This window comes from Equus quagga, chromosome 9, assembly GCF_021613505.1.
Source record: "Equus quagga isolate Etosha38 chromosome 9, UCLA_HA_Equagga_1.0, whole genome shotgun sequence".
NCBI classification, from domain to species: Eukaryota; Metazoa; Chordata; class Mammalia; order Perissodactyla; family Equidae; genus Equus; species Equus quagga.
Genome location: NC_060275.1, coordinates 120,273,671 through 120,298,562, shown reverse-complemented (window position 1 = coordinate 120,298,562; position 24,892 = coordinate 120,273,671). Strand labels below are relative to the sequence as shown.

The window sequence follows — 24,892 nt, the reverse complement described above, 5'->3', positions numbered from 1 at the left end:
GGGGTGACACACCTGCCCACCTGCAGGGCGTGGAGGGCACCGGGCTGGCCTTCATTGTCTTCACCGAGGCCATCACCAAGATGCCGGTGTCCCCGCTGTGGTCTGTGCTCTTCTTCATCATGCTCTTCTGCCTGGGCCTGTCGTCCATGTTCGGGAACGTAGAAGGTGTGGTCGTGCCCCTGCAGGACCTCAAGGTCATCCCCAAAAAGTGGCCCAAGGAGCTGGTCACAGGTACTTGGGGCCGGGCCGTGCTAGCAGAGCAGTGAGGACGGCCTTCGGGGGTCACAGCCATGCGGCAGACATGGAACCTCTGGCCACAGCCGCTCTGTGCCCTGTCCGCCCACAGGCCTCCTCTGCTTGGGGTCCTATCTCATCACCTTTGTCTTCACGCTGAACTCGGGCCAGTACTGGCTCTCCCTGATGGACAATTACGCTGGCTCCATCCCCCTGCTCATCGTGGCCTTCTGTGAGATGTTCTCCGTGGTCTACGTGTATGGTGTGGACAGGTAGGAGGGACGGGGTGTCTCACAGTCAGAGGAGGTCCCCACGGTGGGGTGAGCAGCACAGTGCTCAGGGCAAGTTGGGAGACGGGCACCCGCGACACGGGACCACGTGCATGTCCCTTGGTGGGGGCTGTATAGCAGCAAAGGGCCTGGTGCCCAGGAGGGTGGTGGGAGATGACATGGATCCCGGATGGAAGCCCGTCCGGAGCAATCCAAACCACACCCCCTCCAGCTCCCAGATGCTCCCAGACTGACGTACAAAGATGAACTCTGACAGCAGAGGCAGGAGCCTCTGCACAGTCCTGGGGACGGAGGGGACAGCACCCACGAAGGAAACAGGAAGGAAACACAGACACCTCTGATCTGATCTTGTGATTAAAAAGTGTTATAACCAGAGTATCACAAGCAACGTCAAAAAGCAAATAGGAAGCCAGGAAAACAGCTGCATTGCAGAGACAAGCAGGGTTAAGCCTCATACGCCGTGGGGCCAAGGAGGCTGTGAACAGATGGACCAAGAAATGCAGAAGGATGTCTGCGTCCCAGTCGGCTGGAAGCAGCCCCTGGGAGCTGGTGCAGGCGGAGAGGCAGGGCTGGTTGTGGAGGGGGCAGGGGCCTTAGTGTGGGTGACGGGTTCCCGGTGGGACCCCGCTGGGCGCCTGCCCAGGGGGAGGGAGCTGAGTGTTTTACTCCAACTCAGGGTCCACGGCCAGGGGTGCTGCCATGCCAGGTGCTCTGGGCCTTTATTGGTGGAGAGAGCGGCCCCCAGACAGACAGAGCCTCAGGCAAAGAAAGGTGGCCGTCCGTTGGCCAAAATTCAGGGCCTCCCGCCGTCTCCGTAGACGGTGGGATCCAGAAAACGTGCCTGTGTTCTTGGCCGGGGCTGGAGTCGCCACAGCTTCAGCTGCCGATGACGACAGTAAACGTGTACCAGCTCTTCCAGGGGCCCCTGCTTTGGGATGCCTGCTATGCATCACCGAGAGCACGCATGTGTGGGGACACGTGTGCAGGGTGTTTATTTAGGCAGCACATGCGAACCAGCCCAGGTGGCAGGCATGTGCAGACCCATTCAGTGTGACATCAGTAGATATGGGGAAGAATGTTCAGCCGGAAACGCGTGTGTGGCTGCCTGCCATGCTGCTGGCTGTGGAGCAGGCATGTTCACGCGAACGGCCCAAGGACAGTTTTGGACGCTGGCCTGGGGGACGGTGCGGCCTGCCTCAAGGAGGAATGGCCCCGAGCAGGGGGACTTGGCACCGTGCTCCTGGGGTCTGCCCGTACAAGGCCTGGGATGGTGCTTTCCAGAAGCGTCCTCTGGTTCACCGGTGTCCTGGTCAGCTCCCGTTTACATTCTGCCCGCTCCACTCAGACTTCCACAGACTCATTTGTGCAGACGAGAGTTGGGCACAGGATGGGTGGGAGATGGCGGGGCTGTCCAGGCTCAGGCCGCTGCCCTGCCAAGAAGGCTGGGGGGAGCGGCCTGGATGGGCTCCCTCCTCTGTTCCTGCAGAAGTAGTGACCCCGACACTGTGTAAGTGCCCCCCAAGGGCACGTGGGGGAGATGAGGCCTCGGACGAGAGTCTACTAGTCAGAGCGCTGGGCAGGCCCCGAGGACGGCAGAGGTCTCCCAAGGCCCCCAGGGACGGCTTCTGCCATGCTGACGGGCATCGTCTCAGGGAGGCGCATCTCTGCTGGAAGCATGGCTGGAAGTGTGACGAGGGAAAGGCCAGGGTGCGGCATCGCGGGACGGCGGCCATTCGTCTGACATGGGAGGCTGCCCTGCCCTCTGCCTTGACGGGATTCGAGGCCCGGCGATGTCCCGCGGGTGACGGCTCCCTTCTGGCCTCTGCCCCTCCAGGTTCAACAGGGACATCGAGTTCATGGTCGGTCACAAGCCCAACATCTTCTGGCAAGTCATGTGGAGACTGGTCAGCCCGCTGATCATGCTGGTCATCTTCCTGGCCTTCTTCGTGGTCGAGGTCACCAAGGAGCTGACATACAGCGTCTGGGACCCTGCCTATGTGAGTGGACAGGGGCCGCCAGGGAGGGGAGTTGGGGCTCACGTCCTGGGAGGAGGCGGGCGTGGGGGTGGGGCCTTGGTCTCCCTCCCCTCCCCCACGAGGCCAGGAGGTGAGACTCAGTGGGGTCAGAAGACATTTTCCCCTGAAGGAGACCCTGCTGGCTGCCTTTGTGTCTGCTCACCCTGTGCTCCCTCTGTCCCCAGGAGGAATTTCCCAATTCCCGGAGGACCTCGTACCCGGGCTGGGTGTACGTCGTGGTTGTCATCGTGGCCGGTGTGCCCTGCCTCTCCATCCCCGGCTTTGCCATCTACAAGCTCATCAGGAACTACTGCCAGAGGCCAGGGGACCACCAGGGGCTGGTCAGCGCGCCGTCCACGGCCTCCGTGAACGGGGACCTGAAGTGCTGAGTGGTCCCTCCCACAGCATGTGGCGCCTGGTATCTGAGGAGGGGCTGGGTGTACTTGTGTGTGTATATGTGTGTTCACATGTGAGTGTGTACATGTGTGAGTGTGTGTGCACATGTGACACACGTATGTATGCTGTATGGGTGTGTGCACGTGTGTATGCACAGGTGAGTCTGTGCCTATATGTTTGCGTGCATGAGTGAGTATGTATACATGTGTGGGCACACGCGAGTATATGCATGTGTGAGTGCATGCATGCTGTGTGAATGTGCACATTTGTGAGTGTGTGTGTACATGTACACGTGTGCAAGTGTGTGTGTGCATACGCATGTTTGCATGTGTGCATATGCATGAGTGTGTGTATGTGTTTGAATGTGTGAAGTGTGTGTGCATACACATGTGAGTATGTGTATATGTCCCTGTGAGTATACATGAGCATGTATCTATGCCATGGGCATGAGTGTACGTACATGTGTGAGAGTGTGTATTGCGTTGTGCACATGTGTGTCTGTGTGTATGTGTACACACAGCTATGTGCATGTGTGCAAGTGTGTATGTGTGTGCATGCAGGGGCGTGTGTTTGTGTCTACATATGCACGTTGCCTGCACCACACACACCTGCCACGTGGGGCCCAGCTGCCCTGTCGCTTGCCCTCGGCATGGATGCGGTGGGGAACAGACTCTGCTCGGTCCTGCCACGCCCTGCCCATGCTCTGAGGGAGATCCAAGGCCGCAGGGTGGGGAGGCCACGCCTGCTGCGCTCACCCCACGGGAGACAGGGGTGCGTTGCTGCCTCGGCTGCTTGGAGAGAGTCATTGTCCACCACCCCTTCCCCTTGCTGGGAACTCCCGCGGTGAAGTGGGGGTGCCTCTACACCGTGCCCAGGCACACCCTCCTCAAACCTGTCTGGATGAGACCGCGGCCCCCGGGCCAGTGAGTTGGAGGAAATTGGCCGGATCCTCCCAGGTCCTGCGGGTCTGCCAGCCCCTGAAGAGTTTCCGAGCCTTGGCAAGATTCCGGCTTGAAGAATGCTCGCTCGTTTAATCATTGCTTCTGGCTGCCACAGATAGATGAGCAGTTAAACAAAACCCAACTTGGCGTAATTTAAGGAAGAAACACCCTTTGCGCCTTCTTAAAAGGAATTAGCTGAACTTTTAGCCAGATGTTGGGAAAGACGAGTTATACGCTAACTCGGCCTCGGCCACCGAGCCTGAGGACGGTCCACGTGTCCTGAGCAACGTCAGGGACTGTGAAGCCCCCGGAAGACCATCCACATGGGGACACTCCCTGGAGGCGGCCTCGGTGCTTCCCTCCAGGCGTGGGAAGTGACAGCCCACCTCAGCCAAAGTGACCTGCCACTTGGGGTGTTTGTTCCAACAGACTAGTCACCTCCACTTTCCACGGAAAATTCTGGAAGGTTGAGTTAAACTGGACTTTCTGAGAATTCTCTGGGCAGGGATGGGAGACCCAGTGGAGGGTGGGCCCCAGTGCCCTGCTCCTCCCCCTGGGAGGCATCCTGGTGCACTCCACCCTGCCCAGGGCCTCCTATCCAGCAGTGACCACAGACCTCAGCCCCAAGGTCCCAGCCCAGCACCTCCGAACACCTCGGCACATCAAGTCCTTTATGCACTGGTCACCTGGACGCCATGATCTACAAACTCCACAGGCAGAGCAGGTGGCTGCCCAGGACCCTCCATCCGGGGCCATGACGGCATGCACCTGCCAGGAAGCCCAAGGCCCCATGCCACCCTGCCCACCCCTCCCCCGGTGCCGATGGTTTCCTCGGGACTTCACCCCTCCTCCCCACAAAGCTTTCTGATCTCCGACTGGGAAACATCTGTCAGTGCCCGTCGATACGGATGCCTGGGAGCAGAGGCTCTTGGGCTGACCGGGTGGGGCTGATCCAGGCATTTATGTCACCTGAGTCCTGCCCTGTTTTACAGACTTGGTGTTTTTGCAAATTGTCAGAAATGCCAGTTTTGTGGGCATAACGTGTGTCTGTCTCAGTAAATCACTCTATTTCATATTCTCGGCCTCAGTGTTGTTTCTGAATGCAGAGGGATGAGCCTATGGTGACGCCCATTTCACAAACAGACGGCGTGGGACTGCTGTTCCGGTTTCTGGAGATTTTCTCTGAAGGAGCCGCGAGGCTGTGTCCACAGAGCCCAGGATGTGGCGGGGGGCCCCTTCCACTGCCCGGGGTGCCCCGTTAAGCACAGGCAGGGGTGGCCCTTGGCCTCAGGATGGGCAGGCTGCTGGTGAGGTCAGCAGGGTTGGGTGGCAAGAAAGGGAGTCGGAAGGATGGTGGGAAACACCTGTGCGGGCACCTGGGGGCTAGGCCACGCCTCCCTCTCCTCCCCTCACCCCCCCTTTCCTTAAAAGTCTCCCCAACCTCACCACGCCCACTCCTCCCCACCCCTCCCCCGTCATGCCAGGTGTCACCCAGGGGTGGCTGTGGGTGCTGGGGGTGGGGGGAGCTCCTCCCAATCCTGTCCCCACTCCTGGGAGCTCCTTTGCAGTGCAGGCCCCCCAACTCCCTCCGAGCTCCCATCCGTGGCACGTGGCGGGCTTACACTGGAAGCGGATTCCTAGGCAGCAGGGTGGGGTCCCGGGCCAGGTGCGGACACGGCCGGGCGCCGACAGAGGCAGAGGTGAGGGTGGGGCTTCTGGAGCTCACTCGATGTCTTCAGAAGAGGAACATTTGGAACCAGACGGAAAGTCCACCCTTGGACAGTCTGAGAAGCTTGGAAATCTCTGAAAAATAAATGTGGCTTAAAAATAAACACGGCACAACAAGCAGCCTGCAATCCTGCCCTGGGGTTTATCCTATGTCCACGCAAAAACCCATGTGCAGACGTGGTCACAGCGTATTCCTGACGGCCCCCACTGGACAGGAGCCAGGCCCCTTCTGTGACTGTGAACATGGACGGCAGCCGGCTCAGCCACAGCCGACCCAGCATTAGAGGTTCAGAGAAAGAGGCTGAGCCAAGGAAGCTGATCCCAAGGGCCCCCTGTGTGATTCCGTTCATGTGACGTTCTTGACATTTATATGAGAAAACTAGGGCGAAGGAGAGCAGATCGGATGTTGCTGGGGGGGAGCGGTTAGGGTGGGGGTAGGAGGTGGGTGTGGTTCTAAAAGGGGCAGGAGCGACCCTCCAGTGGCAGACGTGTCCTGAATGACTGTCGGCCTCAACATTGAGTGTGACACTGACAAGATATGTGAAGATGTCGCCATGGGGGAAGCTGGGGGCACAGGCTCTCTGCACTGCGTCCTGTAGTGACGTGTGAGTCCACAATTATCTCACAATCAAAAGGTTAGTTAAAAAGTAAATATTTTTATAGAACAACACCGCAGTCTCGGGAGTCCTTGAGCATCCCCGACGGGGAACGGGAGGCCGCCAAGGAAAACGGCTCTAGCGCTGGTGGTGGCCCAGCCCACAGGCTGCCTGCATCGGGTGTGGAACGTGGGGTGGAGGCCAGGGGTCAGGGAGGGACAGCTGAGTTACAGAGGGCCTGGCCTGGGTTACCAATTAACTGCTCCACTGGTTTTTGTTTTAAATAACCAAAAAAGACACCCCAGGGGGAGACAGCTCCTGGCCTCCACACCCCAGCAGAGGCTCGGGAGGGCTCCGTGGGGCCGGGCTGCCAGGAGTGAGCTGTGGGCATGGCACTCGCCCCAGGACCAGACCCGCTTGGGGACGGCAGCGGGGATGAGAGGCCCAAGTGGGACAACAAGCTCCAGTACCTCCTGAGCTGCGTGGGGTTCGCCGTGGGTCTAGGCAACATCTGGAGGTTCCCGTACCTGTGCCAGACCTACGGAGGAGGTGAGCCCCCAGACTCGCGGGGGAGGTGAGGCCCCCAACCCCCAGGGACCCGCCGGCCACCAGATGTGGGGAGGAGAGAGCCCACATCTCCAACTGGCCTGAGGTGGGTTGCTGGTAGCTCAAGTGGGAGATGTTCCTCCCGGGAACTAGCGATACGCGTGACCCAGAGAGGAACCATCCCTTTGGGCTCCAGTCCGAGGATCCCCAGAAAGCGCAAACCCCCTGAAGCAGGGGTGGCAGATCTCGGGTGGTCCTGGAGGCCCCCCACTGCTGGCTGCGTCAGGAGGGCGAGACAGGGGCAGGCCAGACGCAGGCGGCCACCAAACGTCCAGGACCGTCTCACTGCCCGTGACCGGTCACCCCCCGGCTCAGATCTGCTGCCACAGGGCTTCCAGGAGCTTCCCACCCAGATCCGTGTTCCCGACACCCAACGGTGACAGGAGGTGGGCGAGGTGGACGTGCCCCCCAAGACCAGGGCCGAGAACAGTCACGCCCCCTCCCTGTCCGTGGGCTCAGGGCCCCGTTTCTGAGAGATTCTTTGGGCTCCATTTCCAGATGTGAAATCACACATCGCGTGTCACAAAATATTTAACTTTCTGTCACTCATCCTTTTCCTCAACAAAGCTCCCTGTGGGTGGGGGGGGGCCCTCGTCGGCCTCGCCTTCACCACCACTGACTGTTTTGAAAATAAGCTGTGAGTGACAAGCTCGAATTTTTAATTTGCACAAACTCATTCCTACTGAGGTGAATATCACCTTCTCTCCCACTCATAGTCACTTGTTTTGGTAAATTTTCTCTTCGAAGGCAAGACTTTGAAGGTAGCATTGTGACAGGTTTAGCGCAGCATTTAGATGAGGACTGACAGTGACTCGATCACATAAATATCCTCCCGTGGTGAGCTGTTAGATGATGTCTTAGCACCTTTAAATCAAAGGAATGCGGAACCACCACACCTGCGGACAGGTCCAGGCTGGCCATCAAGACCAAACACTCGCAGGGTTACGGTTTCACCCCAGGACGCATTTGCGGCCACGAGTGGGGTCAATCATTAAGTGGGCTGTGATCTCCGCACTGATTTGAACCGACTTCTGCTCCCGTTGGCTTGAGAGATGTATGGATTCTGGCACGGGAAGTCGCGCTGTACTAATGCCTAGGGTTTTATAATAAGCCTTGATGCAGCACAGAAAGTCCTGTTTGCTATTCTTCTTTTAAATGTTACTGGCTGTTACTTTCTTGTATGAACATTACAGCCAGGTTGTCGGTTTCCATGAAAGACCCTCAGGGTTTCACTGGCATTGCACTGAATTTCTAGACCGACTTAGCCTTTCCACCTTGACAACACCCAGTCATCCCCATGGAAGACGGCGCGTCACGTTCCTGTCCAGGGGCTCCTTTCTGTCCTCGTGAGGCTCTCTCCATGCAGATCTCAGGAGTGTTTTCATCAGCTGTTGTGGCTGTTCCCGACAGACCTTTTTCTTCCCAACACTTTCTTGGTGGATTGAACCCACGTGCATTGCATCCAGCGTCCCTCGTGCTTGACGAGCGGGGCTGGCCCACACCTACCACGTGGGCAATGGTGAACGAGACCCGCCGTCCACAGCAATCGCCCCATCTCCAGCCAACAGGCTGCGTGAAGTGAAGACAGATCATGTCTGCCAGCTATTTGGTGCTAAAGGAAAAACCCCTCTTCTGCTCTGAATATTCTGACACCACGTGCGAGGGCCTTCCCCACACCAGCTAGCCCTCCAGCTCTCAGCGGACACCGTCTGGATGTCCCAACATTGAACACACTCCGGACACTGTCTACCTGGATTTAGTGCAGACTCCACAGCCCCACAAGACGCCCCCCAACCTTGACACCAGTCTCAGTAGTGGGTTCCTAGGCTACCCACAGCTTCTGTCCAATTTGGTTACAAATTCGACGGGTCCCATGACCCGCTCCTCAGTTCCAACATCTGCTAGAGCTGCTCACAGGACTCAAGACAACGCTTTACTTCCTATCCCCAGGCTTTTATAAAGCATACGACTCGGAACAGCCAGAGGGAAGAGACATGTGGAGCCAGGTCTGAGGAAGGGCTCGGAGCTCCCCACCCTCCCAGCACCTCCACAGGACTCTCCAAACCCTGTCCTGTGGAGTGACCACTGGTGAGGGATTAAATCATTGGTTCTCTGTGATTGGCTCCATCTCCGTCCCCCTCCCACCTGGAGGCTGGGGGAGGGGCTGAAAGCGCCAACACTCTGGTCACGTGTTTGGGTCCTCTGGCTGCCAGCCCCATCCTCCAAAACCTTTTGGTTTTATCTGACTTACTGTCCCCACGGAGGCCGGAATAAAGCTAAAATGCATGTAAGGCGAAAAGTTGATGCTCCGACCATATGGCTTCAATCTTGTAATCACAGAATGCTCCTCGTTCTCTTCTCCACAAAACGTGGCAGAGTCAGCCACAAAGGGAAGCTCCCTCCCTCCCTCCCTGGGATCTTTTCCTTTGGGCGGTCCCTGCCTCGCTGACCTCAGCTGGCTCCTAAGTGCCCACCTGGGCTCCAGGCATGTCCCGGCCCCGTCTAGCTGTGACCTTCCCCACAGAGTGCAGGGGCCGTGGGGCCCGGGGCCTGGCCGGCTGGGAGCCTACAGCCCTTCTCGACAGCAGATCCTGTACCTGTGACCTGGAGCCCTGTCCCACAGCCAGGCGCCCACTTCCAGGGCCCCTGAGGCTGCTCCCTGTGTCTCTCCTCACCACGCTGCAGGTGTACGCACGGCGGCCCCAGGGTGGCTGGGAGTTCTGCACACCTGCTTGAGACCCCACCACGCAGGATGGAGAAATGTGGGCTGTGGAGGGCTCCTCCCTGTGCGCCTGGCCCCCAGTGCTGTGAATGGCACCTCTCCCTGCCTGGAGCTCCGGGGGGACCTGGCTTTGTTCACACCCCTGGCTCCAAGCCCTGGCCTGCAGGTGCCGGCCGTCCCTGGGCGTCCAGTGCTTCCATCGAGGTGGAGTCCCCCCAGAATTCGACTTTCTTCTCTCATGCTCCTTTGTCTTCTTGCTACTGTATAGGTGACACCAATAGGCACTGTTCTGCCCCAAACGCTGGCCGTGGAGTCCGGTGTAGGAGCTGACGTGGGCCGAGGGCTCTGTGGCCACCTGCTCTCTCCAGGGCCCTGACCCAGTGTCAAAACACCTGAAGGTGATGAGAAAACCAGAGGGAGGCTGTGCTGGCAAACAGCTCAGGCCTGAGTGTGGCTCGTGGAAACGGCTCTGGGAGGCTGGACCCGGGCCGCCCCTGCCAAGTGGGGGAGGCGCAGGGAGTGTGGAAGAGCCTTGAACTCTCTGACCGGCATCCATTTCGGCCAGCCCCATAGGTCAGGAGGCCTGAAGTCAGGGCTGCCCCTGGCGCTGTGCAGGCCCTGTGCGTGCCCATGAGGAAGAGACGCCCTGGTCCTGGAGCACCTAAGTGGTGACACGTGTCCACCCAAAGCCCACAGACCGCTGTGAACGCCCACCCATCGCAGCGCGGCCCCAGGGGCACTGAGGTGCCAACATGGGCACCGGGGACTCAGCTCTCCTCTCGACAGCAGGAGAACATCCACGGGGTCCATCGGGCCGTGGAGGAGCCTCCGCGTCTGGGCTCCAGGAGAGGCCGGGGCCCCACCCGCGCTCCTGGCACCTGTGGACTGAGCCTTGCACTCAGCTCCTCGCCACTGGCTCAAGTGCAAAGGGCGTCGCTGTGTCCTCTGCCTGCTCTTCCCTCGGGGCCGCAGGGCCGGTCGACACGTCTCCCCACCGTGCATGCTCCCTCCTGGGGACGTGGAGCCCTCCTCCCACCATCGCTGTGGGTGTCCTTCTCCCAGCATCTGGACCTAGGATGCGGACAAGGATGCAGGGGTGATGCTGCAGGTGAAGGGGCGGAGAAACAGGTCCCTGCCCCGACTCAGGGCAAAGCTTGAGAGACCACCTGAGGCATCGACCTTCTCCAACATTCCGTGAACAAAAACCAGCTCCCCTCCTGGGAGAGGCCAGGGTCTCAGTAGGAACAAAACAGCCCATTTGTTATGAAACTCACCACCAAAGTGCCATGATGGGGGAGGCTGCCCAATGACGGAGCGACAGCAAACCAGGCCTGTCCTGGGTACCGCGGGGGGTCAAACAAGCAGCAAAGCCCCGAGTCCGCTGGACGGCCTCCACCACCTCTGTCAGCCCCACTTCCGAACACTCGAGAATTTCAGGAACCACACTGATGAAAGGGGCTGATCGTCTGGGAGGCGCATCCCGGAGGCTCCCGAGCTCCTAGGTCCTGTCCCACTGCCTCGTTCTTCCCGAAGATGGACCAACTGTTAACTGCTGGACCCCGAAGCTCCAGGAGGACGTCACCGGGCGTCTCAAACAATGAAGCACCTTGAGCTAACTCTGAATTGGACGGGGGTCTCGCTCAGACCCCACGTCCTGGCTCAGGGGGTGAGCCGGCTCCTTATTGAGCCCTTCACACCCCTCAAGACACGGCCTAGGGCCTCACGTCCCAGCCCTGCTTATATGGTCACCTGGTCACACACACTGAACTAAAGTCAGGAAGGGGCGTGGCAGCCCCGCTGGGGGGGTCTCGGCTGCCCCGAGCAGGGGCCGGGACATTCGGGCTGGTCTCCCCGTCTCCGGGAGGTCTCTGGGGTGCTTTCCCACGTGCTGTCCTCCAGCCTGAGGCACCGCTGGGCGAACGGCGACTGTCTGCTGACCTCGGCTCTTCGCAGGGGCCTTCCTCATCCCCTACTTCATCGCCCTGGCCTTCGAGGGCATCCCGCTCTTCCACATGGAGCTCGCCATCGGCCAGCGCCTGCGGAAGGGCAGCATCGGGGTCTGGACAACCATCTCGCCCTACCTGGGTGGAATAGGTATGTGGCCACCCCTGACTCCTGCCTGCGTGTGCTCTGGGAGGGCGGGGACCGGGGCTGCAGGTCACGTGTGCTGCATGTCCCTGGTCACTGTCAGTGGTTTCGAACCTACAGAGGAAGCAGGTGTAAAGGCTCAGGGAGACCCAGGCAGCAGATCCGTGTGGGAGCGATCCCATCACACTAGGAGGAGGCCTCTTCCAGGAGCCTCGAGTGGCTCCCCCAAAAGCACGAGGAAAGACTAGAGTGCAGGGCGCTGTGTGGGGTGAGCTCCGGTGCAGGAGGAGGAGGAGGAGGCGATGGGCCCAGCCCCACGGAGCAGGAGCCAGTTGCCCTGAATCACTCCGGGCCTATCACACACGAGCGCTGAGCCTGCACGTCCTGGGAGCTCGTGGGCATCAGAGAAGCCTGGATGACGGCACACCCAGAGGGCACACACTCCTTGCACACCTTCAAGATGGGGCGCTGCGGTGAGAGGGTCTCAGCGTCACCATCCAGGCCTGTGACACGCCCCTCTGGTGGCTGCAGCACCGTCTGAAAGACCCATCCATCTGGAAACAACCTAGAAAGCCAGTGGACCGTGGCCCAAGAACGTAGCCAAGAACAGCCCGCATGGCCATAAAAATGAGGCATCTCCCAGGGAAGAGTGTGACCGATGTGGGTCAGCGGTGGGGGAGGTGGCGGGATCCCCTTGGAGTGACCAGGGCAGTGGAAATGGTGAAGCGGGCGTCAGGGCGTTCTTAACAGGGAGGTGGCTGATGGAGAGACACTGACCCTCGCTGGCGCCCGCAGGGCTGGGCTGCTTCACAGTGTCCACTCTCATCGGCATCTACTACAACACCGTCCTGACGTGGGTGCTGTGGTACCTCCTCAACTCCTTCCAGAACCCGCTGCCCTGGAGCGCCTGCCCGCCCGACCGCAACCCCACAGGTAACGCCCGGGGCCTGGAGGGAGCTCGGTGCTGCCCGAGGAGCCCTTCGCATCTCCCTGACGCAGCACACTTGAAATCACATTCCCTTTACCCGCTGTTCGCTGCCGGGCCTGGGGACCCACGGAGACCCCGTCTGTTCCTAGCATGGCTGGCGTGCCCTTGCGCAGTGCGCTGCCCAGTGAGAAGAGGGTAGGCGATAGCTGCTGCTTCGCTGACTTAAGCCTTTAGGCCAAGGCCTCAGTCGACTGCTCCATGTGGGGGGCTCTCCGAGACTTGGGCAACAGTGTGATTTTCATGTGTGCTCACAAAGCTGGGTTAACCCTCTTTCCCTTCTTGCCTCTGGCTGATAACAAACGTTGTGAGTGGCACCTGCCGAATGAGGCCAGCCCTGGGGAAGGAGGCTCCCCTCATCTGCCCCATAGGCCAAAGCTGGACGCCCTGGGCGGCGGGAGGCACCAGCTGCTGACCCTCACTCCCTGGCCCTCACTCAGGGGCCAGCTGGTGGGCCCAGGGCTCCGGCAGCAGCCCCAGGCCCGGCTGTCCGCAGCCTGTGCTCTTGGGCGGTGGTCCGCGAAGCCTGAATCCCAGCTCAAGCCTGGTGGCCAGCTGTGATGGGCCCCTCCTGGCTCCAGGGTTCGTGGAAGAATGCCAGCGCAGCAGCTCCGTGAGCTACTTCTGGTATCGGCAGACGCTGAACGTCACAGCTGACATCAATGACAGTGGCTCCATCCAGTGGCAGCTGCTGGTCTGCTTGGTGGCCTCCTGGGCAGTCGTGTACCTGTGCATCATCAGAGGCATCGAAACCACTGGGAAGGTGAGAGCCCACAGGCCGGCCTCAGTTCCCCCTCCCTCCCGCTGCAGGGGCCCCTCCCGGCTTCTGTCAGTGTTTGCACCGCGGGTTAGAGGCTCTGCCTGTTGTTAGTGCTGTCACGTTGATTCTGATCCTAGTGACCCTGTGCACAGCAGAGGGAACCTGTCCCGTCTGTTTGCACCACCCTCTTGCCTTCTGGCGCTGTATCAGAAAATGCTCTGCTGCTACTCACAGGGTTTTCATGGTCAATGTGTCATAATTGGGTGGCCAGCTCCTTCTTCCTAGTCTGTCTAGTCTGGAAGCTCCACTGAATCCTGTCCACCATGGGTGACCTGCTGGTATTTGAAATCCTGGTTGCATAGCTTTCAGCATCACAGCCACACGCAGCCACAGCAGTATGACAACCCACGGACGGGAACCGGGGCCGCAGTGGTGAGAGTGTGGGATCTTAACCACTAGACCCCTAGGGCTGGCTAGTGTCTCCTTGGAGAATCGATCCCTTTGTCATTATGAAACGACCATCCCTATCCTGCTGATAGTCTTTGCTGGGAGTTGACTGAGACATTAACAAAGCCACTTCAGCCTTCTTTCCACTATGTCAACACTGTGTATTATTTTTTCATTCTTTTTCTTTAACTTGTTTGGCCCTTTATTTAAAGGGTGTTTCTTGTAGATGGTACACAGTCAGGTCCTGCTTTTTCATCCAGTCTGACAATCGCTGCCTCTCATCTAGGGTGCTTAGACCATTTACCTCTAATGTGATTGTTGATGGGTTTAAACCTGTCATCCTGTGTTTGTTTTCAGCGTGCCCCATCTGTGCTCTTTTTCTGAGTGTTTCTGGCGTCTGGCTCTACGTCCTTTGTTGGCTTGTTAGCTGTGATCCTTGTTTTGTTATTCTAGTGGTTGCGTCGGGGGTCATGGCACAGTCTTCAGTTTATCCTGGTCTGTCTTCGAGCGACACTGTAGCACGCATGTGGTAGAGGGACCTCCTAGCATCCTTCTCCACTTCCTCCCTCCCGACTTCTGTGTTGTTGTCACACGTCTCACTTATAATGTGTTATAAACAGCAAGTGCATTGTTAGCATTTTTGTTTTAAACAATCACTTATCTTTTGAAGAGACTTGAATGATGAGAAAAATGTTATCAATAGTTACTCACGTGGTTCCCGCAAAGAAAGGACGGGGAGCCTGAGCCTCGGGCTCACAAGCAAGCCCCTGGTGGTGCATGCGGTGCAGGGGCTCCCCGGCCCTCCTCTCTTGGGCAGGGATGCGTCTGGTATCTTACATGCAGATATAACCTTCAAACGAGCGCAGTGCAGGTCCACGCTGTTCAGGCCCTCGTCGTGGTTGTGGAGCTTTCTCCCGGACCCGAGTGGGCCTGCGTCCTCTCAGTCAGCCTGTGGAAGTTGCAGTTATTCTCAGTGAGGACTGGAATTACGGACTCAGACCAAAGCCACCATTAGGCCCAACAAGGCAGCTAGAAATTCCTCTTATGAAAGTCCCTGAAGATGCTTCCAGGTGATCCCCACAGTCAGTCTGTATCCAGGAACACGGGGCAGTGAGGGAAGAAGTCCATTTGTAGACTGTCTTTGTGCAGACCCTGCCCAGACCTGACCGAGAATTCGGGCTGGCCCTGTGCCGGGGGAGGGATGCAGGGAGGGGTGCGGTCCGAGGCCACGGGAAGTGGCCGGTTGTGGGGCATCAGAGTGAGAAGGAAGAGGATGCTGATGTAACAAGAGCCTGCAGCATGGACAACAGGGCGGCCGCCCACCTGGTGGTCTGTGACCGCCTCAGCTGACCCCACAGGCCACAGAAGCATACGTGAATCCATGTGTGACCGTCACGGCAAGCCCCAAACCCTCCAAGCTTGACTGGAGCCCACTGCCCACCATCCCCCACAGTGCCCTCCGCCCCGATGTGGAATGCCACGTGGGTGACACAACTCTGGCCACAGAGGCCGTTCTGGCACGCCAGCCTGGCTCAAGCTTTTTATATCAAAAAGTCTAACAATCTGTCTTTCTTTAAGGCAATTTATTTCACAGCCTTGTTCCCTTACCTGGTCCTGACCATCTTCCTCATCAGAGGACTCACCCTGCCCGGGGCCACTGAAGGCTTAACCTACCTGTTCACCCCCAAGGTAAGTGGGTCTCGAGTAGGAGTCCCGGGTCCGGGCCCCAGCACACACACGGGTCGGGGCCACAGCACAGCCCAGGTCGTGCCATCCCCTGGCCGTGTGAGTGGCTGTGAGCCAGAGGCGAGGCTGCCCCGGGCTGGGTGAGGGTGAGAGCGAGCAGGTCAGGATCGGAGGGAGAGGGAGCCGGAGGATGTGGTTTGGGATGTATACACTTCAGTGCCTGCAGGTCATCTGAGTGGAGACTGACATGAAACACGGGGTTGGGGCCCTGGTTCAGGGGAGAGGCTGGCTGGGATCCCAGATCTCCAGCCCCTAGTGTCCTGAACCCCACACCTTTGAGGTCCTCATTCAGCTGCTCGATCTCACCAGGCAAGGAGCCACAGGACCGAGGGGCCTGCCCACTGGAGGCCGTCCTACTTCTGGACCATTCCATACCCTCCAGGACCCCAGCATTCCCTGGGGGATTTCAGGGGTTGCACAGAAGGCCCCCTGAAGCCTCCCCAGGGGAAGAGGGGGTCCCTGGGTATGGAAGTGGATCCCCAGCAGCAGAGACCAGGCACTGCGCACGCGGACCCTGCCTGGGCCTTCAGGTCGCTCAAAGCCACCAGGTCTGAAAGGAGAGAATAAACACACCCCAGTTCAAGTTGCCTTTCCCAGCCCCGGGAGGTCTGTTGGCCGAGTTCTCAGAGCCTGCGTGCCCGGTGGACAGGAGCTGTCACAGAAGCAGGCTGGCGAGTTTGTTGTGCTGTGTGGTCTCGAGCACTTCCTCACACCCGGTCCCACCCTGTTCCGGGCCTGAGCGGGTCACATCCCTCACGAGGGCTTTCCCAAAGGAAGCCTTGGGAATGCTCTGGAATGGCAGGCGCCCAGGCCAGTGTGGTTTGTCTGCCGCATAACTGGGTTCCCGGTCTCATCCCAGATGCAGATTCTCCAGAACCCCCGAGTGTGGCTGGATGCGGCCACCCAGATCTTCTTCTCTCTGTCCCTGGCCTTCGGAGGACACATCGCCTTCTCCAGTTACAACCCACCCAGGTAGGACTGGGCAGTGGAGCCCTTCCGCCAGAGACGTGGGCCCCACAGGGCACTTCCTTATCGTGACGTCACCCACAGGAAGAGGGTGACCTGGCATGAGCTTGTGATAAGAGCAGACTCTTGGCTCCAGCAATTACTGCGCCATCCCCTTTGGCAGCCTCCAGCACATTCTGGAGCGCGCCCAGGAACAAGGCCATAAGTGGGGCTGACACCAACTAAAATGAACCACGTGCGATGCTGGAGGTCACAAGAGCAGAAATGCAGAGTGTCAGCCTCTCTAGTTGCTTAGAATAGACTCAAGGCCACCACCTGCCACCAGGACCATGCACACGGCTCTAGGAGGCCCAGTGTGCCCACAGCACTAAAGTGGACCCGTATATACCTCTGAGCGGCACCATGACACCGACACTCCAGACACACTTGGCTCCACGTGCTTGTCATAGGTGGGTGGGAGGCGGACCCAGGAAACGCAGGGCAGGCCCCTCTGGGTAGAAGCATGCGCTGGGCCCGGGGCTGTACCCATGCGTGGACATGCGACTGCCTCGGCTCACACTCGGAGCAGCTCGTGTGCAGGTCTCATTTGGGGATGATCTCAGCCAGACCTACATCCCGCTCCCCGAACCCTCCCCACGGCTCCAGCTCCCTGTGGCTCAGCCTTGTGGGGACGGGGGTTCAGTGAGCTGAGGACCCTCAGCAGCCTTGAGCTGGGGTGGGCGGGGGGGACAGTGAGGAGGGGGTCAGTGGAGGGGGGTTGGCAGGGAGGGTGTCAGCAGGGAGGGGATCGGGAGGGGTCAGTGTGGAGGGGGACAGTGAGGACGGGGTCAGTGGGGAGAGGGACAGTGAGGAGGGGGTCAGTAAGGACGGGGTTAGCGGGTAGGGGGTCGGGAGGTAGGGGGTTGGCAGCGAGGTGTCAGTGAGGAGAGGGTCTGAACCTGCCCTGAGACCACCAGCAACAGCTCCAGTGTTTCTGGGCAGCACACAAGAAGCTCCATGTGCAGAGTGGGCACAGCCTGGGGGGCAAGGGGCGACAAGCCCCCTCCTGGCTTCTTCCCCAGGGGCCCTAACACAGAGCCCCGTGATGTGCTGTTTCTGCCCAGGAACAACTGTAAGAAGGACGCGGTGACCATTGCCCTGGTCAACAGCATGACCTCCCTCTACGCCGCCATCATCGTCTTCTCTGTCCTGGGGTTCAAGGCAGCCAATGACCACGGGCGCTGCCTGGACAGGTGAGCCTGGCGCCTTGGTTCCATGGGGCGGGGCGTCTATGGGGCATGGCTGTCAGAGGCCGCTGCTCACAGAGAGTGCCACATGACTACCTTCACGTCTTTAGGGGAGGGGGGTGGGGAGTGTCCCCAAAGTGCACGTCCACCCAAACCCAGCACGTGACCTGGTTTGGAAACAGGGTCTTCCCAGTACCATTGGTTAAGAAGAGGTCCTCATGCATAGGGTGGCCCCAATCCAATGACAGTGTCCTTATAAGAGACAGAGAGGGGCACAGACACACATGGAGGAGGCCACATGACGACGGAGGCAGAGGTTGGAGGGATGCAGACACAAGCCCAGGGACACCTGGGGCCCCAGGGGCTGGAAGAGGCGGGAAGGACCCTCCCCTGGAGCCTCGGAGGGAGCACAGCCCTGTGACACCTTGTCGTCAGACTTCTGGCTCCAGAGCTGAGAGAGGACGAAGGTCTGTTGTTTGAAGCCTCCAGCGTGTGGTCATTTGTCACAGCAGCCCCAGGACACTGACGTCTGGACTTACTGCACCAAATGGCATGGCACTGTCCATTCTTTCTTGCAAATGGCCTTCCAGACGTGGTCTACCTGTGACAGCCCGTCAAGGGCACAGGCAGCCCTCCATGACGCTGCTAACCATCCACGGTACCCGGGACACCCCAGAACGATCCGGCCCCGGCTAACAGTGCCACGGGAGACAGCTGTTCTGACCGCACTGGGGCCGCATCCGCAGAGAGAGGAAGAGGAGGATGGGGCAGCTGCATGAGGCGCAGCCAGAGCCCCACGGCCCTGGGAGCTGCCGAGCATGTGCCCCCCCCAGCAGAATGTTCTAGAGAGGCTGCAAGCTTGTGCCCTGGTGACCGCGTGACCCCCGCTCGAGAGCAGTAGGAGCAGCTCTTCCATGGAGACGCCCATGAGCACAGCGCTGGTCCACCCGCACTGCACCTGTCAACAACAGCAACTGGGGTCTGAACGAAGCTCCTCCGACGTGTTTCTGGGGCCAGGGGCACGTCCCAGCCTCTTGCTGCCTTTAGGACACAGACAGCTCTTCAGGGCTATGCCTAAAGGACACTCTACACAGCAGAGTCACCAACGAAAAGCACAAAAAGGCGAGAGCGGTGGCCCTGACGAGACTGTGAGGAGCCATCTGCAGCCCCCGAGCTGAGACAAGAAGGCGGGTGGCGGCCTGGCCGAGCTCAGCTTGGAAGGTGGGCGACTCGAAGCTTCTGCCACTCTGGACCTGTCCGCACGTAACTGCAGGGGCACCGTGACTACTGAGTCCTAGGTTGCAAATAAGTTCTGCGAGTAGGCGGATTCACAAATACGAAACACTCACGGAGTGCTGGGGCTCCCGTCCGTCCCAGAAGCCTTTGGGAGCGCTGCCCCCGTGCTGCTTGGGGACCCACACACCCAGCGGGCAAGGGAGCTGCCACCGCCCCACTCGTACCCACAGGGACGTGTCCCCCTCTAGGCCTGGGGTCCCCTGAGGGGCGAGAACTGCCTTCTCTCCCCCAGTGTGCGTGAAGTGCCCCGCGAGGGCTGACCCTGCCACAGGTGTCCTCGAGACCCCACCCAAGGGATGCCGTCGTCCTTTCCCGCATTTCCCAGTGTGCCTGTGGCGGGTACCGGGCACCCAACCCAGCACTCACCCAGACTCTCTGACCTGCAGAAACATCCTCCACCTCATCAATGCATTCGATTTCCCCGACCAGAGCATCTCCAGGGACGACTATGCTGCCGTCCTCGCACATCTGAACGTCACCCAGCCCGAGAGGGTGGCCGGGCTCGGCCTGGAGTCCTGCCGCCTCGAGGACTTTCTGGACAAGGTAGCTGGGGGCCTTGCCACAGGGCAGTGGGGCCACGCAGGGCCGAAGCCTGCTGCAGACGGTTGGCTGGGAGAGCGGGTGTCATGGGTGGGTATCCCGGGCGTGGGGCCAGAGCGAGGGTCACAGGGCCAGGCCATGGCCAGAGTCAGGCAGCTGCCCGCAGGGCCAGCTGTCACCCGTGGGCCAGGGACAGCAGGCTGGGGCGGGCAGACAGGAGGCAGGTCCCCAGGGCAGGGTCTGAGGGGTGCCTGAGCCCAGGGCCCCAGGCTCCCACTTCACCTGTCGGCTGCAGGTTATTCAAGGGGAAATGGTCCCCTGCCCTCAGAGTTGCACCTACGGCTTGTTGAGGCGCAGCCCAGATGGGGCAAGGCCCCTGCCTCAGCCGGGAGGTCAGGAGGGGTGTTGGTGACCTGCCTGTCACAGCGCAGGGTGTGCAGTGTGTGTGTCACAGCGTGGGTGCCCCATGCACATGTCTCAGTGTGGGGCGTGTGTTGCAGAGTGCCTCGGGCACAGGCCTGGCTTTCATCGTCTTCACGGAGGCCATCCTGCACATGCCGGGGGCCCCGGGCTGGGCCGTGCTGTTCTTCGGGATGCTCTTCACCCTGGGCCTGTCGTCCATGTTCGGGAACATGGAGGCTGTCATCACACCGCTCCTGGACATGGGGGTCATGCCCAGATGGGTCCCCAAGGAGGTCCTGACTGGTGAGTGGACAGCCAGGCCACCCTGCAGGGCCCATCCGTGCCATCCCGCTGCCTCCCACCCCTCTGTCCACTCCTGCCCACTGTCCAGACGCCCCTCATCCCTGAGGGCTAGAGAGCGGTTTTGCAGTCCCAGCGGAAGGCTGGGGCAGCCTCGTCACCTCTCAGGGCTGGTCCCAGTGGCTCTGGGCTGACTTGACGTCCCCTGAGGGCCATTACGGGAGAGCCAAGGGTCAGGGAGGGGCAGAGGGCAAGGGATTCCCTCCTGTGCTGCCCAATGAGGCTGAGACCCTGTCCCCCTGGGTTCAGGCGGGGGAGGCAGTGGGCAGGAGGGACAGGAGAGGAGGAGCTGGGAGCCAGGAGGGCGGCGGCCAGGGCGACCTGCTCAGAGCGGCGCTGTCCCTCAGGGGTGGCCTGCCTGAGCTGCTTCCTCGCCTCCATCCACTTCACGCTGCACTCCGGAAACTACTGGCTCGAGGTTTTCGACCGCTACGCTGTTTCTCTGAACCTGGTCATCTTCGCTTTCCTGGAGGTGGTTGGCATCGTTTACGTTTACGGGATGAATCGGTGAGCTCAGCTTCCCCTGGAGGTCCAGCTGGGGTCGGGGTCCTGGCCCTCTGCTCAGGGTGTCCCGTGTACGAGGTATGGGCCCAGCAGGTCTCCAGGCAGCAACAGGACGAGACGGGACCACCTGCGCCCCTCAAAAACACACGAGAGGGCGGCTCCCAGGGTCCAGAGAAGCACCCATGGGCCTGCCCCGCCTGGCTCTCCAGCCTCTCAGGCTGCGGGAGGCGAGCCACACAATGGCAGTCTCCAGCCATGTGGGCGGACTCCTGAAGTCCAAGGACAGGTGGACACTAGGGCGCCGGGAGGCCCACCAAGGGCTCCGAGCCTCACCCTGCCTGGAGCCCCTCCCAGAGGCCTCTGAGAAGGCCCAGCACTGGTCCTGCCCATCCCCACCAGGCTCTGGCTGACGCACACCTGTCACTCTCATTGTCACACCTGCACTCGTCACACCTGCACTCACACTTGTCACTCATCTCTGCACTTACCCCTGTAACACTGGCACTCACACCTGTCACATCTGCACTTGTACCTGCCACTCTCACTCTCACCTGTACTCACACTTGTCACACTTACACTCACACCTGTACTCACATCTGTCACTCATTGTCACTCACACCCATCACACCCGTCACTCTGTCACTCACACCTGTACTCACATCTATCACTCTCGTTACTCACACCTGCATTCTCACCTGTCACACTCGCACTCGCACCTGCTGCCCCTGACCACAGCCCTGCCCGGGTGGTTCTGGAGGTTGTGCTCCCTGTCCTTGGACACCAAGGGGTCCTGGAAGGTCCTGAATGCCAGGGCTTTCACTGCTGCTCTGTGGGCATGGGGCCGGTGGGCTTGTCCCGAGGTGGGATGCTGCCCACCTGGAGAGGAGGAGCGAGAGGCAGCCGTCTGGTGGGGGCTGGCCCAGCCATGTGGGGAGAAGCAATAAGCCTGGGCTCTGACTGGCCGCGGGGTCTCAGGAGGCACCAGGAGCCCTCTGGAGCAGAGCTGGGGGCAGGGAGGGGAGCAGGCAGGGGAGGGGCCGGGAGGAGGGTCCCGTCTTCCTGCGGCTCCTGGGCGTAGTTAATGCCACAGCTGTTGCACGTCCTGGGTTACCTCCGCCCCATCTGGGGACCCTGAGGGGGGCCAGGTCAGGCCCCACCTTCCCTCCCACGGGGTGGGGGCTTGCTGCTTCTCACCCTGTGGCCCGAGCCTCCCAGGAGTGAAACCCACGGGTCCTGTCCAGTGGCAGCTCCCCCAGGGGCCAGGCTGGGGCCAGGAATCCCGGGAGAGCTGCCTGCCCAGCCATCTCCCTCAGCCGGGCTCTTCCTAACCCACACCCCGGGGCTGAGTCCTCAACAAGATCTGAGAGGGCTGCCTGTCCAGCAGCCTCTCAGGAAGGCGTGGGGGCAAAGGTCGAGTGGATGTGGGTGACAGCCCCCACGGGGCACGTCCTGGTGACACTGGACGAAGGCTGCTGGCTGAGTGGGTAGGAGGGCAGGCACTGGGACCAGGTGTGAGAGCCCGAGCCTCGTGTCTTGGTGGCAGGTTCTGCGATGACGTGGCGTGGATGACCGGGAGGCGGCCCAGCCTCTACTGGCGGGTGACCTGGAAGGTCGTCAGCCCCCTGCTGCTGCTGACCATCTTCGTGGCTTACATCGCCCTCCTGGCCAGGGCGCCACCGAGCTACAGGGCCTGGAACCCCCAATATGTAGGTCCTTTGGGTGGGGACCCGGGAGCCCTGGGACCAACCTTGGGCCTGGCCTGGCTCTTCCCCGGTGCCATCCAGGGCCCAGAGGACCCTCACAGTAGACATTCACACGCTAAGTGACCACGTGGGCTGCCTTTGCTATGAGACCCAAGACCGCCAGACCTCCAGAATCCTCTGGGGCATCAGAGCCAATTCTGGCAGCCCCAGGCAAGCCTGGGTACGGCCCTCGGTCACTGGTGGGAGGACGGGAGCAGTTTCCCATGGTATCACAGGGCCCTGGAGCCCCTCACACAGGGATGTGGCCTTGAGCCCTTGAGCCACACTTCCCATGTGCTGTGAGGATGGGCGCTGCACACTGCCCGCTCCTGGTCTGAGACAGGAGAAGGCATGCGTGGAGCGTGTCATTGAACTGCCACCGAGCCCAGTCAGAGGGAAGGGTGTGTGAGTCCCACACTGGTGCCAGCCCTTGCCGGCAGGGCTGAGCTGAGCCACACGGGCTGGCTGCTCAGAGGCTCACCTGTGCTGCCCCCTTCACGGGAACATGGAACAACCCTGTTCCAGATCCTTAGAGCTGGGAGCTGTCCCCGCAGATCCGCAGGGTGGTGGCTGGCGGGTGGGGGAGGAATGGGGCTGAATTTCTAGAAGGTTTGCGTGAATATCGTCCCATTAGGTTCACACATTAGTGCCTCACGTCGACCTCACAAGAGGTGCCTGAGTCGTGGGTGATGCCGCCCCCTTAGAGAGGAGGGAGACACATGATCCACACGTGCCCAGCGGGGCAGGTCAGGGCAGCCCCGGACCCGGGTGGCCCTTGGGGTAGTTGGGGGCTCTTTCTAACACGCCTCCCAGATGCCAGGCCTGCCTCTCCAAACCCAGTCCCCACAAGGGGCTCGGCCCCTGTCCTGGAACATGGGCTCTGTGTCCTCACTGCCCCAGCCACGTGCCTCTCCCATCAACCAATCCAGAATGAATGAACTGCTGCGTTCCAGGGAGAGACGGGGTGAAGCGGCCCCACACCGCTCACACTCACTGTGGCGAGGGTCAGGTTGCTCCACCTGGGGGGTGGAGAGTGGGGATGGTCCCTGGGCTCGGCCACGCTGTCCCGTCCTGGATGCTCACCTGTGGTCTCATGTCCCTGTAGGACCAGTTCCCCACGCAGCAGGAGAACGTCTACCCGGGCTGGGTGCAGGTCACCTGTGTGCTCCTGTCCTTCCTGCCCGTGCTGTTGGTCCCGGCTGTCGCGCTGGCCCAGCTGCTTGTCAGGCACAGAAGGAAGAAGAAGGATGCGCTGCAGGACATGCACCTGAAGCCACAGGACAGCGGGGCCTGCTGAGGGGGGACGGTGGGGAGGGCCCCTCCTGTGCAAGGCTCGCAGAGCACAGAGCACCGGACCCCATTACAGACCTGCCTCCTACCCAGAGACCTGTGGTTGTTGCTTCCTGATGCCCTCGCACTCTCCAGACCCTGCTCACAGCACAGCCCAGCTCCAACATTATGGTCCACACTGTCTTCCACACAGAAGACAGCCTGGTGTCCGGCTCCCGGGCCCCTGCAGTTGGGTCCTGCACAGCACCATCTGGGTGGCCATGAGATGCTCCAGGCAAATCCAGGGGCAAAATGGCAGGGGTGTCCTGATGGCTAAGCAGGCCGGCAGGGGGCCTCTGAGAAGGCCCACACCTGCACCCATTGCAGCTGGAGGCCCTCACGCCACACAAGTTGAGGGAGTTCCTAGGGCTTATCTCCAAGGAAAGAGGTGCGCTGTCCCACGGTGAGCTCGGAAGGGAAGCCCCTGGCCCGCAGAAAGCCCCTTTCTTTACCGGTAGCACTTGGGTCTGTCGTGGCTGCGTATGTGATGGGGAAACCAGTAGGAGCAGACGTGTGGGTCTGTGTTGTCACAGAGAACCCACGACACCCCACTCTCACCCCAGGACCGATGCCCCAAGTGAGTGAGTGAGTGAGTGCCAGCTAGGGAAAGTCAGCATGGCCGGGAAAGTCTAGGGGGCTGGCGGCTCTCCCTGATGTTATTTCTGAGAAACTCTGCCTTTTGTTTTCTAAAAGCTTTCTCAATGGCTCGTTTGTCAAGTTTGTACAAAAAGGCTAATTATCGTTCAGGTCCCTACTGTCTCCAGAGGAGCACCATTACCCACTCATTCATTCATTCAATCCCAATCACTCCCCAGGCACCTTCCATGCCCCAAGCCCTCCGTGTAGCCTTTAGCCATGACCTGCCCTTTTCTGGAGCACTGGGTGAGTGAGTTCTTCTCCCCAGCTTCACAGGTGCTCATTCGCTTGCACCTGTCCTCCTGTTCTCCTCCACCCACCCATCCACCCATCCATC

The 24,892-nt window shown here is 60.3% G+C and overlaps 2 protein-coding genes across 4 annotated transcripts in view; both read left to right on the top strand.

Annotated features, from left to right (window-relative positions):
* SLC6A19 (solute carrier family 6 member 19) overlaps window positions 1-3,129 on the top strand; it is an 18,670-nt gene extending 15,541 nt beyond the window's left edge. Inside the window, exons 9-12 of the mRNA XM_046672077.1 lie at window positions 27-231; window positions 347-506; window positions 2,359-2,521; window positions 2,725-3,129. Coding sequence (XP_046528033.1) covers window positions 27-231; window positions 347-506; window positions 2,359-2,521; window positions 2,725-2,928 — 732 coding nt within the window. The 3' untranslated portion in view covers window positions 2,929-3,129. The remainder of the gene's footprint in view (window positions 1-26; window positions 232-346; window positions 507-2,358; window positions 2,522-2,724) is intronic.
* Window positions 3,130-6,524: 3,395 nt separating this feature from the next.
* Window positions 6,525-24,623, top strand: SLC6A18 (solute carrier family 6 member 18). 3 transcript variants are annotated; one of them, XM_046670962.1, is made up of 12 exons: window positions 6,525-6,749; window positions 11,482-11,622; window positions 12,412-12,549; window positions 13,183-13,364; window positions 15,387-15,497; window positions 16,414-16,526; window positions 17,624-17,752; window positions 19,429-19,585; window positions 20,083-20,287; window positions 20,692-20,851; window positions 22,392-22,554; window positions 23,696-24,623. In XM_046670962.1, exons 1-12 carry the CDS (start codon window positions 6,590-6,592, stop codon window positions 23,885-23,887), a joined length of 1,851 nt encoding a protein of 616 aa, XP_046526918.1. In that variant the 5' UTR covers window positions 6,525-6,589; the 3' UTR covers window positions 23,888-24,623. The 3 variants fall into 3 exon arrangements, with proteins under 3 accessions (XP_046526918.1, XP_046526919.1, XP_046526920.1); XM_046670964.1 differs by having other exon boundaries at window positions 6,615-6,749; window positions 9,797-11,622; XM_046670963.1 differs by lacking the exon at window positions 22,392-22,554.
* The last annotated feature ends 269 nt before the right edge of the window (window positions 24,624-24,892 follow it).

Bases quoted from the DNA above. Each gene is read 5' to 3' on its own strand.
- SLC6A18 (XM_046670962.1), top strand. From the start codon at position 6,590: ATGGCACTCGCCCCAGGACCAGACCCGCTTGGGGACGGCAGCGGGGAT. The intron at 13,365-15,386 runs GTGAGAGCCCAC...TCTTTCTTTAAG, and splicing joins GCATCGAAACCACTGGGAAG to GCAATTTATTTCACAGCCTT. The intron at 15,498-16,413 runs GTAAGTGGGTCT...GTCTCATCCCAG, and splicing joins CCTACCTGTTCACCCCCAAG to ATGCAGATTCTCCAGAACCC.